The sequence below is a fragment of the Plasmodium knowlesi genome (assembly GCF_000006355.2).
Source record: "Plasmodium knowlesi strain H genome assembly, chromosome: 11".
Lineage (NCBI taxonomy): Eukaryota > Apicomplexa > Aconoidasida > Haemosporida > Plasmodiidae > Plasmodium > Plasmodium knowlesi.
This window is the reverse complement of record NC_011912.2, coordinates 2,309,394-2,326,650: the sequence shown is the minus strand read 5'-3', so window position 1 is coordinate 2,326,650 and position 17,257 is coordinate 2,309,394. Positions and strand designations below refer to the sequence as shown.

Here is a 17,257-nt window from a genome sequence, read left to right as displayed (position 1 = left end):
TAAATATTAAAAGAAAAAAAAAAAAAAAGGAGGACAAAAATATATTATTCTATTGGAAAAATTTTAAAGGGAAGCACACACATATATATGGAAGAAAAATATACATAGAAAAATTCTTTGATTTAACGAAAAAAAATTTCTTCCTTGTGTCAAAATTTAACAGTGAAACAAGAAAAAAATAAGAATCCAAGTTATTTGTATTATAAGAGCAATAAAGATATAGAACTATGGTTTCATATCAATATTTAAGGTTATTTATTTTGTCTTCTGCTGTTCTTTCCATTCATGCCACAAGAGTAAGATAAAAGGAATTTATAATAAATATTATATATACATATATATTCATAAATTATATTAGTTTATTACGATCATTTAAATTTACATGAGAACAATATTGAACATTTTTTTTTCTCCCGTTGTTCTACAGCACGAGTTGGAAGTGGAAAATGCTGCGGATGGGGGTGTAAAGGTGTTGGATCCTGCAGACGTCGATTTGGGGATAGGGGGAACTGAGGGAAGTGCACAGTATGGAAAATTATTAGTACAGGGAGAAGGAAAATCAATAAAAGGGAAGCCAACAGAAGGGGCAGTACCCGTGGAAGGAGAAGTTGCTATGTATATGGAAGGAACTCCTGTAGGAATGAAACAGGGTGAACAGGAATATGACGAGGATCTTGGGAGCTGCTTCTCCTTTATGCTGTTCAATGCAAGGCACTGTGCTAAATCCTTTGGTGATATATTCCGTGAAATGAAGCAAGGAGTAAAAAAAGATCATACTGAAGAGGGAACGGAGCAACCGACGGAACAACGGGGAATCCAGGAGGAAAGTGGTGCTACCGGACACGGAGCTCAGGTGTCAACAAGAAAGAATGGAGCAAACGTAGATGTGCCAATAGGTACAGAGGCTAAATTAGCAATTACAGGTTCTGTGAACTATGATAAATTATTTCAACTCATTGTAGATGGAGATTGGACACATGAGCATATTAAGCAATATGAAGATGTATTCAGACAAAACAACAAGGACACAGGAACAAGGACGCCATTAGAACAAGAATCACCACAGGAACCACAGGTACCTGTAGGAGTTCCAAAGGAAGAAATAAAGAAAAACGGAAAAGAAGAAATATATCCTAAGGAAGTAAAGGAAGAGGAGGAGGAAGAGGAAGTACATCCTGAGGAGGAAGCTGTTGAAGTAGTAGGAGAGGAAGAAGAGCCAGTGGAGGAAAAAATGGTACAAGAAGAAGTAAAAGAAGAAGTAAAGGAAAAAGTTGAAAGGGAAGGAATTCCTGAAGAATTGGAAGAATATTTAAGATTGTGGAAGCTCCAGATGCAAGGAAAAAATCTCCTGAGAAAGAAGCATTTGTTGAAAAGGAATTTTCTACTGAATTAGAAGAAGCTGTTGAAGTAAGAGGACCTCAGAAACCCTTTAAACAACAGGTCCAGTAAGAAAAAAACTAGTGGTCCAAGGTTCAGGTTTTTAGGGTTTAGATGTTTTAGGGTTTATAATTTAAGGTACACGGTTTAGATTTTATGTTCGGTGTTTATGTTTAGTGCTTATGTTTAGTGTTCACATTTCAGGGTTTTAGGGTTCAAGGTTCATTCCATACCGAACAAAATTTATCCCTCCGATATGTGAAACCTTAACAAAGTCCGGGAAGGAAGAAATTCAACCCTTATGTCATGCGAAATAAAAAAAAAAACCCATTACAAAAAATTAAATCATGAATTTTTCCTTTTTTTTTTTTTTTGTGTGTGTATATAATTTTTCAGCATGAATCATCACATTTTTTGTAATTGTTTTAGTAACATCTTATAATAATTATTGTATAGACCTGGTCTTTATAATTATATAGAACCATTATATTTTTTTTTTTACACGAAAAATATTATGAATACAATGTACATTTTTTTTTTTCTTCCAATTATTTGTTTTTTTTTCTTTCTTTTCTTTTTTTTTCCTTCCATATATTCCTTATTTTAATTGTATAACAAGAATGAATGATCAAGGAATGCCTTTTTATAAACGATTACTACAATGGTAAGGAAATAACATAGTCTTTTCTGCCGACCAGCATCCCGTCCTTTTTTTTTTTTTGATAATTTATCAATATCCAGTCATTGGTATGTTCCCCTCTTTTTTATTAAGCATCCGCGATTTAATTTTCATCACAAATATGAATAAAGTTCCATTTAACATTCTACATTAACTTCTTCTTTCTACACTGGAAAAGGTGTGGTAATCCTTTCTGCTCGTTTTTCTTTTTCTTTTTCTTTTTCCTTTTTTTTTTTTTTTTTTTTTTTTTTCCAATTTATTTCCGTAAAATTGAGTATCATCGCTGTATGTCCTATATCGTATAATGGCTATACATGGAATGGGTATGTGTTGGAACAAATTGAAAAGGGGAAATATGAACTTTATTTTTACCTAAACAAAAGGTACGACCAGTATAGACACAAACGAAAAAGGGGAAAAGCAAGAAATGTATAGTCCCCTATTATTTGTATTATCAGCTCTATGAGCAATCATGTATATATATAGCATTGTAAACGTGAAGTGGAAAAGAGCAAAAAAAAAAAAAAAAAAGCCGGAAGGAATAGTGCACACAAACGGGGTATACAATGTGCTAAACTTTTCCTTTTATAGCAATGTTAAAAAGTATATTTAGAGGGAAACAGAATTTCCTTAGAATAGGCGCAAGGTGGACACGCTCAATACGTATATATAAATGTATATACCTGTATATGTGCATAGTAAATATGAGTGGTTAGTTCGAGTTTACAATCTAATGAACCTAGTATAGGCGCCAATATTATTTATTTTGAATTTTCTTCCAGGAGCCTTAAGCGTTCATTTCCTAAACGTTCCGGAAGAACTGATCCCCTTTTTCTCATTATGCAACTTTTCCATATCATCCTCGTGGGCGAACATAAATTTTATTCATGACATGTGCGAAGTAGAAAGAAATAACACTACGCCTACGGGTTTTTTTCATGATATGTAATACACATCATGAACAACCTTTCCTTATTGGAGATGTCCTTCCCTTTATATATAATTTGCTTTTGTTTATTCCGCATGGGTTCCTTGGCACATTTGGAAGTGCGTAGAATATGGCTATGGGGGAAAGGAGTTCCCCTTTAGGAGAACAAAAAAAAAAAGCATTGCGCTACCATGAACTCGTTCAAAATTACCTTATCGAAAAGGAGGAAAAATTACAACGGGGCCTTGTAACCCGTGTTGGGTATGTTTTTCCGTCTTTTGTCAAAAGGTGCTTTCATCACCCCTTTCGTTTGTTCGTATATGGTAAAGATGAAAAAAAAAAAAAAAAAAGAAATTTGTATAACACTTTATATGCTATATATACCCACAGAGAAAAGGAGAGCAACCAAAATTGCACATGGCAAATATACCCGTCTTGGTATGAATACGCATAGCCACATATACGCATGTGTTTGGCCAAGAAGATGCGTCATAAATTATCGTATAAGGGTACAGTAGTTGTTCCTTTCCCCTACGGAGGGGTTTATCATCAAATAAGAACATTTGCGGGAGAACTTCTATCACAGGGGATGCTCATTTTTTGTTTCATTCCTCTTTTGAATAGACTTTTTTTGTCCCTCCTTTTATATCCTAAGTATGTAGGAGTAGATTCTACATTGGTTTTTGTATTTTAGAAAATGCAAAGTTCGCATGTGGTTGATAAGTGGAGGGAGGATGATGTGCATTGCGCATATTTTGTATAAACACCACGAAGCGGGGATCATTGATATATATCACGCTCATATGCCGGGACATTCCCTTCCGTGCGTAATGCACATGCATGATCCGCGAGGACGGGAGAAAAGAATAATTTTTGAAGGCTAAAATGGTGTTATGATTTTACCCTCCGAAGGGATTCATTATCCGTTCTACACAGCTCATGGTTACACATGCCCATGCGTCTTAACAAATGGTAAAACATACCGTTCCTTCTGCAAAGCGACATCGATAAGCGTCACACGTACACTGCTTCATAGTGAAGAACGTTTTTGTGCTTCTAGGGGGCAAAAACATCACACGCATGTGCACAATGTTATTTATTACAAGGGGAGAAGAACAGAAGGAATGTACCATAAAAAGAAGAGAAAGAGTTATCTCCTGTGCCTTCTTATCCAATGGTGCAAATGGTTACTGATTGGTATAAAGTGTGGTTGCTCATGTAAACGTATTATATATAACAAATATATTTATTCCCCTAAAATTATTATTTGTTAAACTGCTCATTATAAGAAAAAGTTTTCTCTAAAGAGCTCTTTAACGACACTGCATATGGTCCGTACAGGATATACTATATACTAACAGGAATGCTATTAACGATCAATATAAAGGACAAAAATGTTACTACTATAATAATATATGCGACGAATTTCCATTACTTCAGCAACAATAATTTCTCACTAACATTATTAATTATTGGATTTACCTTAAAACTGGAGATTACTCTCTCCTTTTTTATAAAATAATGGTTCCAAATAATTTTATGGATATTCAATAAATTCTAGAATGGTAATATACATACCCCAATAACATGAATGTAGGTTTATTTCTTTTGTAACATGTAATAGAGATATTATTATACTCCGCTATAATTTTTCGTGCTACTCAATCATACTTCAAAGGTAATAATTAATAAAAAGAAAATATTATAATTTAAAATAATGCTATTTTATAAAATTATAAAATTATAAAATTCTGAAATATATACCAGTAATCTTCTTAGAGAAAAAGTACTATGCGCATATGTTATATATATATATATATAATATTAAATAGTTCTACATATAAGTGTTGTTTTTTTTTTTTTTTTTTTTTTTTTTTTAGAAGTACCGCTCAGAATTATTATAATTTATTCAATAAAATCATTTTTCTCTTAAACAAACTCCCCTCGAGCTTCGCGCAATTATAATGGGGCCCTCCATAAAAATTAGATTTTGCTTAAAAAATACTAATGTTGCGTAAGGTGAATTATTCAAGAAAAAGAAAATATTTATTCGTACATGCAATTTGATACTTCTTACCGTAACCTTCCTAATTACATTATGCATAAAATTAAATCTATGTTAGATTTAAAAAGCTTTAGAAATTTTCAAAATAATAACAATTAAATATATTTTATTATGAATGATATAAGAGAACAGAATTTATTTGCATAATATTTTATGCAATGATTAATTTTAAAATTCCTTATATAAGATTTCGTTTATTTTTATTTTAAGAATATAATTAATTTTTACTTCTTAAAATGACATTGCATGAACAATGTGGGGAGGAAGAATATTTAGAATAAGTCTAAACATGCGTTAGTACCAATTAGCTGTAAGACTGTTTTTTATAATTTTTAAAATGGAATATGAAGAAATAGGAAATTTTATAATATGTTCTTAATTATATAATCCCTTGTGTGACAGAATCTGTGTACACATCTAACAAAATTTACCAAATACTATATAGTGCTCTAACATGAAGAGGAGTATCAACACATACCTTATTATTAAATATGTTACGTTCATTTTTTTCATTTCGATATACCATAAATACGATGATCAGGTATTAAAGGAATTTTCTATTCATTTTATACAGAATATTCTTTTCTTACGAAGAATATTTTTCTTTGTTCCGCATAAACATAGTTGTCTTTATATATTATTTTTCCACTCAGGTTTCATTTAACGAGGGATTGAATTATACCTGTACTGGCAAGAAATCCTTGAATATTGCAGAATATAGGTTATTGTCAGAACAAGATTTAAGAACGGAATTATATCATAGTGAACTTCAGGATTCTTTATTAAAATATAGGGATAGTGAAATATTAACATATGGGCAAAATGGAACAATAAGAGCTCATGGCAATGGTCTCACATTATATGATATGTTGCAAAAGAGTTGTGCAATTCATTTGGATATTTATAAAGCACGACTTAAGCGTAAATATGCTAACAGCAAAGGCCTAAGGAGACTACGTTACTATTGTAAAAAAAAAATATTTGATCTGATCGATAGAACGGGTGAAGAACGAGCAGGTATTAGTAGCTTCAAGACAAAACTAAAAGAACGTACAATTAGAAAATGGGGTAAACGAGCTATTTTAATTTGTTTACTCCCATTAATTGGAACAATATTGCCAATTTTTGTTCTAATCGTCGGCAGCACAGGAAGTGTCATAGCTACAGCCCTATATGGGATACATGGTATTTTTTTCATAATACTAATATCAATAATTTTATGTGTGCTCATTTATGCCATGACAGAAGTGGTAAAATATCACAGTTTAGAAGCTGGATTGGATAAATTGAGTTTCCGGGAATTTTGTGTTTTCTGGCATCATATATTTTGGCCTAAATGGTAACCGTAATATTTGAAAGAATGCCAAAATCATACAGTAAATATGAATCCATTTATATATTTTAGATATAAAGCAGCAGTTTTATATGAATTTCATGGATTCAGTTAATGTATTTTATGATTTTTTTTTTCAGTCAAGTGCACAATCATATTAATGTGCGAATTCACGTCTTCCCGTAGTGTACATAACACCTTTAAATTTATATGTACAATTCATTTACTAATGATTCATTGATAACGTAAAAGTGTATTCTTCTCCATGAGGGAAAGAAATAGGTTATCAGATTAAATTTGTATTAGGAGTATATGTTTAATAAAATGAATTTAAATATGTACAATTCACATATTTGTATTCAATCTGAAAGGCATAATGATTTTTGTGTGTTTGCAAAACATATGTCTTTATTTTAATCCAATTTTTTTATTAAATAATTATTCTTTTACTGTGTCAAAATGTTCTCCATGCTGTTCATATTCAATAATATATGTGAACAATTGCTTAACTAAGGAAATCCTTCTATGCTCCTTTTTGGTTTTTGTTTTTTTTATTATAAATATATAGTAATATAATATTACTTCCTACAATAAATTAATCTTTTCTGTATGCATAGATTTATTCTGTACCATAATCTTAATTCTTATAAAAAACTCATATAAATAAATTTAATAAGAATATATCATTCAACATATACTAATGGTAGTTGCAAAGAACGGTAGCATTTCATTTAATAAATATTTTAAAGTTTTACCTACAGTACTTTATTTAGCGTTAAACTACAGAAAAAATTAGAATACACGTTAATAACAAATCTAGCGTTTATCGTTTTATAGTTTAGGGTTCAAGGTTCATTCCATACCGAACAAAATTTATCCGTCTGATATGCAACACCCTAACAAGGTCCGGGAAGGAAAGAATTCAACCCTTATTTCATACGAAATAAAAAAAATCCCCCATTACAAAAAATTAAATCATGAATTTTTTTCTTTATTTTTTTGTGTGTGTATGTAATTTTTTAGCATGAATCATCACATTTTTTGTAATTGTTTTAGTAACAGCTTATAATGATTATTGTATAGACATGGTTTTTTTTATGATTTTATGGAACCATTATATTTTTTTTTTTAACACGAAAAATATTATGAATACAATATACAATTTTTTTTTTTTTCCCCATTATTTGCTTTTTTTTTTTTTTTTTTTCTTTTAATGATTAACTCCTTCATATGATAATTCTTTTTCCAGTTCTTCCGATAATAATTCCTTCTGTATTTTATATTTTGATAATAGTACGATATGTTCTTATTTATCATTTCCCAAATGGACTGTATGCCCCATGTAATGTATTATCACTCAAAACCAAAATACTGAACTCCCCTTTGTTCCATATTGATCAAAAGAAAAGAATTGTCTCACAACAAATTTTTGCACAATTTCGCATATACATATTTCAGAAATCTGAATCGTGTGTATACAACATGGAAAAGAAACAAAATAAAGGCTCCTCCCTTTAAGAAATTTTTTTTTTTTTTTTTTCCACGTTTTTACTGTGTGATTAGCCACCCACATGTGAGAAAAAAAAAGAATATTCGGAAGAAGTATTCATTGCAACAAATTAAATTTATAATATTTTCCACATCCCTGTTTCACGTTCGTATTTCCTACATTCCTATTCTCTACCATTTGAACGGATTCTTCACATGTTTATCTCCTGATAAAAATTTTATTAATATTGAAATAATCCCATCCTTCCTCATAGAAAGGAGTATTTTGTACACCATAAACCTTCGCAACTCTTATGTTACGAGTAATGCTCACGCGTTGCTTCTTCGCGAAACGAGCACACGTATACGCATATATATTCACATATGTACACATATATTACATATATGCGCCTAACCGTGTGTACAATCAAAATTCCAGGTATGGAAATTTCGTACATTATTAAATCATGCACTTGTGCAAAACAAAAAAGTAATGCCCATATATAGTATGCTACGTTAAATCTTTAAGTTGCACTAGAAAAAAATTAAAAATAGAAAAAAAAAATAACAAAACATAAATTTTCCGCAATATTACAACGGTACTTTTGCTACTATTCAGTATCATGACAGTTCAAAAAATATATATACATATATATATGCCTTATGTTCTACATTACAAAAATTGAGTTGCATTGAGCATAAGGGGGTGAGGGGGTAAGAATTACATTTTTTACCATTTCGCATTCTCCATATGGTACATTATATAGATTAAAATTTAAAAACTTGAAACATAATTTTGTTTTAGAACAGGATTAGTAAGTTATGCTTTTTAAGTGCTGTCTCTTATATTTATTTTTTCCTTTCTTTTTTTTGTAGAAAAGCCCCCCCAATAAACAAGCGGAAGCTGCCAATGGAAAAGAAACAATAGAACTCGTCGTTAATAAAAACCCTAATAACTCATTAGACAGTGCAACTGCACCAAGAAAGCAAACTACCTTTGCAGCTTTCCCATTAGAACCGCGTTTCATAATTCTTTTTTCTTTCGCATGATAACCCTTATATTTGTCCATAGCACTAAAGCCATCGAGCCTTTTATTTTCACAATAACCATCAGCTTTTTTAACCATACCAGAAAATCCTTGTCCTCCTCTAAAAATAAAATCATCTCCATATTGTGGAGGCAATCCGGCATTTATTGATGACACTCTATGTTTCGAATTAGGTCTACATGCACTCGTAAGATTTATTACATCATCATAATCATTGAATTTATGTCGTGATGAACTCCTTTCACCATGGTCCTCCTCCTCATCATCTATATCGAATCGGGACAAGCTAAGTACTTCATCCTTCTCATTATTCTTTTCATCTCTTTTCCTTCGTGATGTGCGATGTCTATGACTGTGTCCACGTTCATGTCGATGGTTACGACTGTGGTGATGGTGCCTATCTTTTACATGGCGTCTTGACGTGTTATCAGAATCATAATCGAATAAATCATCATCATAAAATTTATCTATCAAAAGGGAATCCTGCCACGATCCACTTTCTCCTAATAATCGTTCAGCTCCTAAATGAAATTCCCCATTGGCACTCGACTTTTTAACCAGTGATCTTCCGAGGGTATCCTAAAAAAAGAGAAACACAGACAAAAGTGCCAAAAGTAATTTCCATTAGTTACAAAGATACATACATCAATTTGTTCCAATAATAATGTAATGATTTGAAAAATAAAAACCATAAAGTAGATTCGAGAGAAAAAAAAAATAATAATAATAATAATAAAATAATAATAAAATATGAAATTTTCACATCCATATTTTATCACTCATGCCATTATTGTCATTTTTCCATACCGAATCGTTGCACATCTGATTTGTGCACGCTAAAAGGATGAAGGTGGCAACTTTAACGAAAATGATAGACTTTACGCTATTTTCCTTCATGGTGCTGCTTATTATTAAAGCTTTCAAAATTCCATACAATGTTGAATTCGTAATGAGCACTATAGCGGTACAAAGGATGAAACGTACATGAAGAATTTGTACACTAATTTTAATTGGTTCCTTTCTGTACTTCTTTCAAACGAAATAAATGTTACATAAGGATATAATAACGAAAATAAATAACTATAAAAGGATTGTTACTTATAGAACAAATTTAAGATATTTTAACATAACTTATCTGTCGAAAAAAAAAAATTAAGAACGAAATAATATTAGAACTTACGAAAGAATATTCTCAAAATATGAAAATTCTTTTACAAAATTTACAAAATATATAACTCTATTTAATTTGTTCCTTGTTGCATCTTTAGGACATTCTTTAGCATATAATAATATTGTCATTCATGGAAAAAAGAAAAAAAAAGAAAAAAAGGAAAAAAAGGAAAAAAAAGAAAAAAACAAACTAATCATGAATAACTACTCTGCGAAAAATTATTAAAAATGGAGAGGGTAATAAAAAGGTAAAGAACAAATATTTCGATGCATTAAATCAACAGTAATATTTATGGAGCTTAATTTTGCGCGTTTTTTCCTTTTTAAATTTATTATCACGTCAAAATAATTCTACAGCACGCAGTTATCCAATTAAATGTAATTTTAGTTAAATAATAATTAACAATAATACTAAATAAAAAAATGCAACATTTAAAAAGAATTTTTTTTTTTTTGACACATGGAAACATAATTCCACCCATTAACAACGGGAAAATGAGCTATTGTTTTTTGCACAGTTCTATAAACTTGTCGTATTTACATACTGTACCCGCAGAAAAATTTAATTTTTTAGCCACCGCCCAATTCATGGAAAATGATAATGATACACCTTTCAAAGATACATAACGAAAATTTTCCTTAAATTTTTAATTATAATTTTACATAGAGGCCCCCCAATAATATATATATATTTTTTTTTTCTAACAGAATTTGATATCAATGAGTTATAACCCCTAATCGTTTTATTAAGGAACCCTTTTCCGCCTTTAGAGGGTAAAATAAATAGGTACATTTAAAACATGTAATTCGAATAACGATAACCTCCGTAAGGCTGTCCGTATATATTAAAAAACCATGAACGAGAAAAAGGCAACATAATCATAATGAAGGAACAAATTTATAAAATTGAATTATCAATCCTTTGCCAATTCTTATAATAACCCATGAGCTTTCCCCATTCACATTGGTTCCGTATGCATATTTATTATATTACTATTTATGATAAGAATAGCCCTTCCTTTTTACCGCGTGAAAATTAGATACATGATCATTTAGTTAGCCACATATTTTCATATTTTCCATTATAGTTCACTGGGTCCCGCTATATGGAAAAAAGGAAGGCAAATAAATATACCCTACATGCTACATTCTTATTATTGAATTAACCCTTATGATGACTTAATATTCGTAATTTATTCAATTTTTTAATTAAATGGAATAAATATGTGTTTACAATAGGAAATTTTATAATTTTCTTAATTAAAAAACATAATATTCCAAATAGTAATGAATAAATTAAGCAAAGAATACAAAAAAAAAAAAAAAAAAAAGGGGAAAAAAAAATTGAACAATATATAAATAAAAAAATATGAAAAAAATAGAAATGGTTTATTCGTTATGTAAACATATATAATAAGCTATAAAGGCATATAATATTTAAATGAATAGCACTCTTCTTTTATAATTTACAAATTTTTCATAATTTTCCCTTAAATGAGAACAACCCTTTCAAAAAGCACAGCATCCCTTCCAAGTGGACTGCTTTTGTAAACTAATAAATTATCCATAGCATTTAGTCCAAAAGAATTAGTTTACAAAAAATTTTCCTATCTTTTTCGGTTTGCACCAATTATATGTTTTTTTTTTTTTAACCTTTTTACCATCTTCTTATGCACATTATATATGCTACATTTCCTGCTGCTATCTTTTCTGCTTCGTGAAACTTTACATAAAAGAGCACCACGTGTTTACATAATCCAAATAGAAGCGATATTTAGCGGATTGTAACAGTTAACTCGATTTAGTAATTCTGCAAAATTGTCAATGTTGTCTAGGAATAACAAAATTATCTTTTCATTACATTATTGTACCTGTAAACTCATACGTGGTAATTCTTCGTGTAAAGATTGTAATCCATCTTTTGTAACATTTCAAATGAGCAAAGGCTACATGATATGTGTTCAGTTCAATATGATAAAAAATATTTCAGCATATATTACTTCTTTTCCTAGCCTTCTCCCCCCTCCTCAATTTAACAAAATGTACTATTATATCTTCAGGCGAAGTGCTAAATTGAAGATTTACTAAAGCAAAATGGTAACCTCCAAAATGTTAACTACGAGTAGGAGCAATTCTATTTATTTTTTCCCACTTGTGCTATAGTAACTTTTATACTTATTTATTTATAAAGGAAGAACATGATATAAGCGAAATATTCTATATAAACCCTAATTACTACTCCACATTTCTTCTGCCTTCGTATATGTAACAGGTATATAGATGATCCCCACATGTGTATTTCTCACCGTGCCATCATCAGGTGAGCACAAATTTGGAAAAATGTGCAATCGAAATTTTTTAAAGTGTACTATTATAACATTTTCCCTATGACGCCATTATAACAGGATCCTTTTATACACGAATAAGATGCGTTACTATTAATGCTCCAACACAGCCCTGTAATGTTGTGTGCCGAAAATATTTCCTTATAATTAGACACTCTAAACAACCTTGTGCAGTATATTTTCGTCCTCTACATTTTTAAACCATTCAGCGCCTTTTCACAAATTCACCCTTTTCGTTCTGTTTGACTACTAACTCCACCATGAGCTTACCACAACCGCAGCAACATCTTCAACAAAATGGATCCTAAATTATACTTGGCCAATGTAACCCCACGTAGCAGAATCATACACTCACAATCTTTACAATTACGAACATATATTCCTACTTCTAACGGTGAGATATACACCGACTCGGAAACATTAGTTCTAAACACAAGGCGTTCTTTCCATTTATCCAAAAATTCTACCATTGCTCCTTCTTTGAAATGAACCATTTAGGAAAATTAGTGCGTTGTATACAAAACAGGTCGTGGGACACACTAACTCGGGGCATCATCCATTGACTCACATGGGGGGGGTCTCATTTTTTTCAGCTAAAAAAAAATATTTCTTTCCTTTACACTCAGAACACATTATCTCTTTGTTGCGGCACGTTTTTACGCTATCTTAATTTGTTGTAACGTGATACTTCTGTCTGTGCCCACTCTATAGGTAACATTGTTACCTTTCAGCCATGCAGAGAATTCTTCCACCAATTCTCCATTTACAAAATTCCCTTTTTCTTTCTCAAAGTATAGGTTATAGATCATATCACCAATGAGCCACTATTGTCATCACTCTTATTAACATTCTCATAGTAATCTTAATCTGAAATGAGTATGCGCACAAATGCTGTATATATAATATACGCACACCTACCCCCCCCCTCCTCTCTTCCTACATTCCTCATATTTCGTTATTGTTTATATACTTTTTTCAGTTCATTGTGTGAAGCATTACAGCGGTTTTGTTCTCATAACTCCAGCTAACACTCTATTTACTCTCAATTTATACATGATGTAACAAAAAAGCGTGGTTCGATTTTCGCATTTTCATTTCCACCTATGAATGACTATTTAACGACCACTTTCTAAAACTTGATTTCAAGGCGCTATTGCTGTCGCTGTCGTCGTCATCATCATCCTCGTCATCCTCATCCTCCTCATCCCCCTCCTCTTCTTCATCATCGTCCTCATCATCCTCCTCCTCCTCCTCCTCCTCCTCCTCATCATCTTCCGAGTCGTCACTCTTGCAGCGAGTACATTTGTTCTCTACTCCTTTATAAGTGTCAAATATATATTTTCCAATTAAGATAAACTAAAGAAAAGGAAAACAGTGGGATGAGGTATATGTCATGATGCCTGTTTATTCTACTTTGTAGATGCATATTTCTCACAAAACGGGGGCATCTCTGAATAGTAAAAAAAAAAATCAATAACTCCACACACACACATACATACATACATACATACATACATACATACATACATACATACATACATACATACATACATACATACATACATACATACATACATATTCATCCAACATATGAACCCATCACTCATCCCTTTGCTCACCTTATAAATACTGTGCACAAATAACAGTAGGCTCAAAAAGGAAATGACCAACAGTACGACCTGGTTAAATACGCAAGGGCTGATTCTCTTTGTCATGGGAAAGGGCGAAGTAGCCAACGTATTAACGCCAGTTAACATGTTCGCAGACTCGGAGGTATCGCTCACATGTTCCGCTAATATTCTTCCTCCGGTTTTTACGACATTATTTTCAGATTCTCCTGTAATGCCTCTTTGCTTGAGAACAGTGCGTGGCTCGATTTTCTCTGCTTCCGTAAATAAGTTTATAATATTCTGATAGCAATCATTGAATATGGATGCCAATGCAAGACTAACAACGGATAAATTCTCCAACACGTTTTTGGGATCATACTTTGAATAATCATCAATATACTTTGTACAAATGTTCTCTTCTTCCATGGTACATATGTTATTCCATTCATAGTACAAAGGAACCTTAATTTTAAGATAGTCAATATATTTCAGACAAGCGTTTTTCGTATCATTGATAGCTGCCGCTTTGATGGTAGAATGATCTTCAATCAAATCAAACAAATCTTTAACATCTTCTAAATATTTCATATCAACCAATGTTTTATCGGGATGACATATATTATCGGCATTGGCAAACTTATCATTATTTATATTTTTCCATGCACCTTGAAGGTCATCAATTATTTTAAAAAAATTTTCATCATTTTCGTTCTTATTAAGATTTTCATACACTTGTTCGTATAGCCAGTAATTCAAATCATAACAATGTTTCTTACGTAGAATGTCTTCGCTACTATTTCCATTTAATTCAGTTATGTTTCTTTCCAGTTTAAAAAAAACATCTCGAACCCATGGTGTTTGCTCATATGATCCTTTCATAGCTTCCCAGTAAACGTTCTTTGCACTTCCCTTATTTCCTTTATTTACTTCAAGCTCATCATTTCTTCCATGTTCCGCATATTCCTCATTTTCTTCATATTCATCATGTTCCTCATTTCCTTCATTTTCTTCATATTCATCATGCTCCTCATTTCCTTCATTTTCTTCATATTCATCATGCTCCTCATTTTCTTCATGTTCTTCATTTTCTTCATGCTCCTCATTTCCTTCATTTTCTTCATTTCCTTCATTTTCTTCGTATTCATCATGTTCTTCATTTTCTCCATATTCATCATGTTCCTCGTTTTCTTCATTTCCTTCAAGTTCATCATTTATTTCATGTTCTTCATTCTCTCCATGATCTTCATTTACTTCAGGTTCCTCATTTTCCTCATCATCTTGGACTATGTCTTCATTCAATTTATCGTAATATATTTGGGAGGGTAAATCTTTGTACTTCGGATCCTGCGAAAAAAAAAAAAAAGGGGCAGACAGAAATGCAATCAGAATAGCAATATATACAGAGGTACATAGATAAATTCACATCTCAGACGAAAACATCGAATTATGGATATGCTCGCCGGAGGAACACCCTTGGGTAGGCAAAATGCGAACAAGGGCCATTAACAGAATGATAAAAGAATAGTTCCCTTTGACAACCATAATGTGGCCATCATGACAAAAAGGCGTACAACACAACAATCCTCAATATAAAAAGGGACTTACTTTTTTCATTTATGAAGGTTCCTGTAATTTGGACGTACAATAATTATGTTTAAACTAATAACATTTGCGGCGCATTAACTGCTTATTTCTGATAAACAAAAAATCGCAACTTGTTGAAACACACTGCACATGCACAGTAAATGCCTTCTTAACGTACGAAAATAATAACGTATAATCGTGTACAGTCACGTATAATCACGTATAATCATGTATAATCATGTATAATCACGTATAAGCACTTAGAGTCACTTTAGCTCACTAGTAAAATAAAATATTACGACGAAATGCCCATTACTAAATAATTGATCCTAAAATGAACCCCACTATATCATCACAAACAGCTTCGCTCAACTAGAAGGAAAGCAAATTAATATTTATATACACCAAATGGGTAAATAGTAAAAATGGCGCTGAAACTATATAACTTTAAAATAATCTAATCAAATGTAGTGATATATTTATTCAAAAAAACCACAAGGTTAGGGTTCGGTTCATCATTAAATCTGGCAAAAGTTGTAATTATATATGCATAGATAAAAATGTACAAACTGGCGATTCGTACATGTTGGTTCGAAGAAAATATCGCCTGGCCAATTGCGTATATTCGTATAAATAAACATATATATAAAAGTAAGAGTATACTTATATAGGTACAATAAACTTCGCTCGTTTTGATAAACAACCCTTTTGGAAAAAACTGTTATTTTTTGGCTAATAGAAAGATGTTCATTTTGCGCTAAAACATGTCACTCGATTTTTGCATTAGGTAAAACTAAATATGTATAAATATGTGCTATCCCGCTTGTAACGTTAAATCGCCCAATTAAACATTAACAACAATAACATTATTTTCAATTTTACATATATATAAAAAAATTTGAACATTTGTATAAAATTGTCACATTCTGAAAAATAAAAAAAAAGAATTACAAAGAACTAAGATTGCCACTAGATTATGCGTGTATGTATAATATATAATACCTGATATATATTTATATATATTGCATTATATTTATGTTATATTTATATATACATATTATATACATATGTAAAATATGCTTAAACAACAACGGGGTTATTTTATTAATTTGATAGGCTAAAATATTTCTATATCTACTCAAATCAAGCAATCACGAAATCTATTATATACTGCCACCCATATTGCACTATCAAAAAATGCATGCTACGGGCTTGCCGTCCTTTTCCTCATTGTTTTTTATAACCCCCCCTAAAATATGGGTTTTTAAATATTTCTCTCTTTTAAATCTCCCGAAACTTCCTTTTTTACAACGCTCAGCACATAAATTCTGCTATATATATATACATATATATATATATATATATAGATATATATATATAATATATAGCAGAATATAATTTATTCATACAAAATGTACTTTTTCACTTTTAAAAGGCACTAAATATCATTACTTACCATATATGCGCATTGTACTAATTTTATAAGCAATTAAAAAAAAAAGAAAAAAAAAAAGCGTTCAAAACCATGTTATTTGAAATGTAAAAAAAAACTCTACAAATTCATAGCGCAAAAAATTATATACCGTAAGTATAAACAAAATTGGCACTGTCACTCAGCAGGCTGGATCT

General features: G+C 31.1%; 4 protein-coding genes across 4 annotated transcripts; 2 read left to right on the top strand and 2 right to left on the bottom strand.

The window, feature by feature from the left end:
• Positions 1-227: 227 nt before the first annotated feature.
• Positions 228-1,393, top strand: PKNH_1149600 (uncharacterized protein; the record flags this gene model as incomplete). Its single annotated transcript, XM_002261634.2, has 2 exons — positions 228-296; positions 428-1,393. 2 exons carry the CDS (start codon positions 228-230, stop codon positions 1,391-1,393), a joined length of 1,035 nt encoding a protein of 344 aa, XP_002261670.2.
• A 4,110-nt stretch (positions 1,394-5,503) lies between these two features.
• PKNH_1149500 (Plasmodium exported protein, unknown function) lies at positions 5,504-6,392 on the top strand (the record flags this gene model as incomplete). Its single annotated transcript, XM_002261633.1, has 2 exons — positions 5,504-5,590; positions 5,703-6,392. The coding sequence occupies 2 exons, from the start codon at positions 5,504-5,506 to the stop codon at positions 6,390-6,392; spliced, it is 777 nt and encodes a 258-aa protein (XP_002261669.1).
• A 2,290-nt stretch (positions 6,393-8,682) lies between these two features.
• PKNH_1149400 (Plasmodium exported protein, unknown function) lies at positions 8,683-9,816 on the bottom strand (the record flags this gene model as incomplete). Its single annotated transcript, XM_002261632.1, has 2 exons — positions 8,683-9,498; positions 9,727-9,816. 2 exons carry the CDS (start codon positions 9,814-9,816, stop codon positions 8,683-8,685), a joined length of 906 nt encoding a protein of 301 aa, XP_002261668.1.
• Positions 9,817-13,535: 3,719 nt separating this feature from the next.
• Positions 13,536-15,658, bottom strand: PKNH_1149300 (KIR protein; the record flags this gene model as incomplete). Its single annotated transcript, XM_002261631.1, has 3 exons — positions 13,536-13,790; positions 14,054-15,388; positions 15,650-15,658. 3 exons carry the CDS (start codon positions 15,656-15,658, stop codon positions 13,536-13,538), a joined length of 1,599 nt encoding a protein of 532 aa, XP_002261667.1.
• Positions 15,659-17,257: the final 1,599 nt, after the last annotated feature.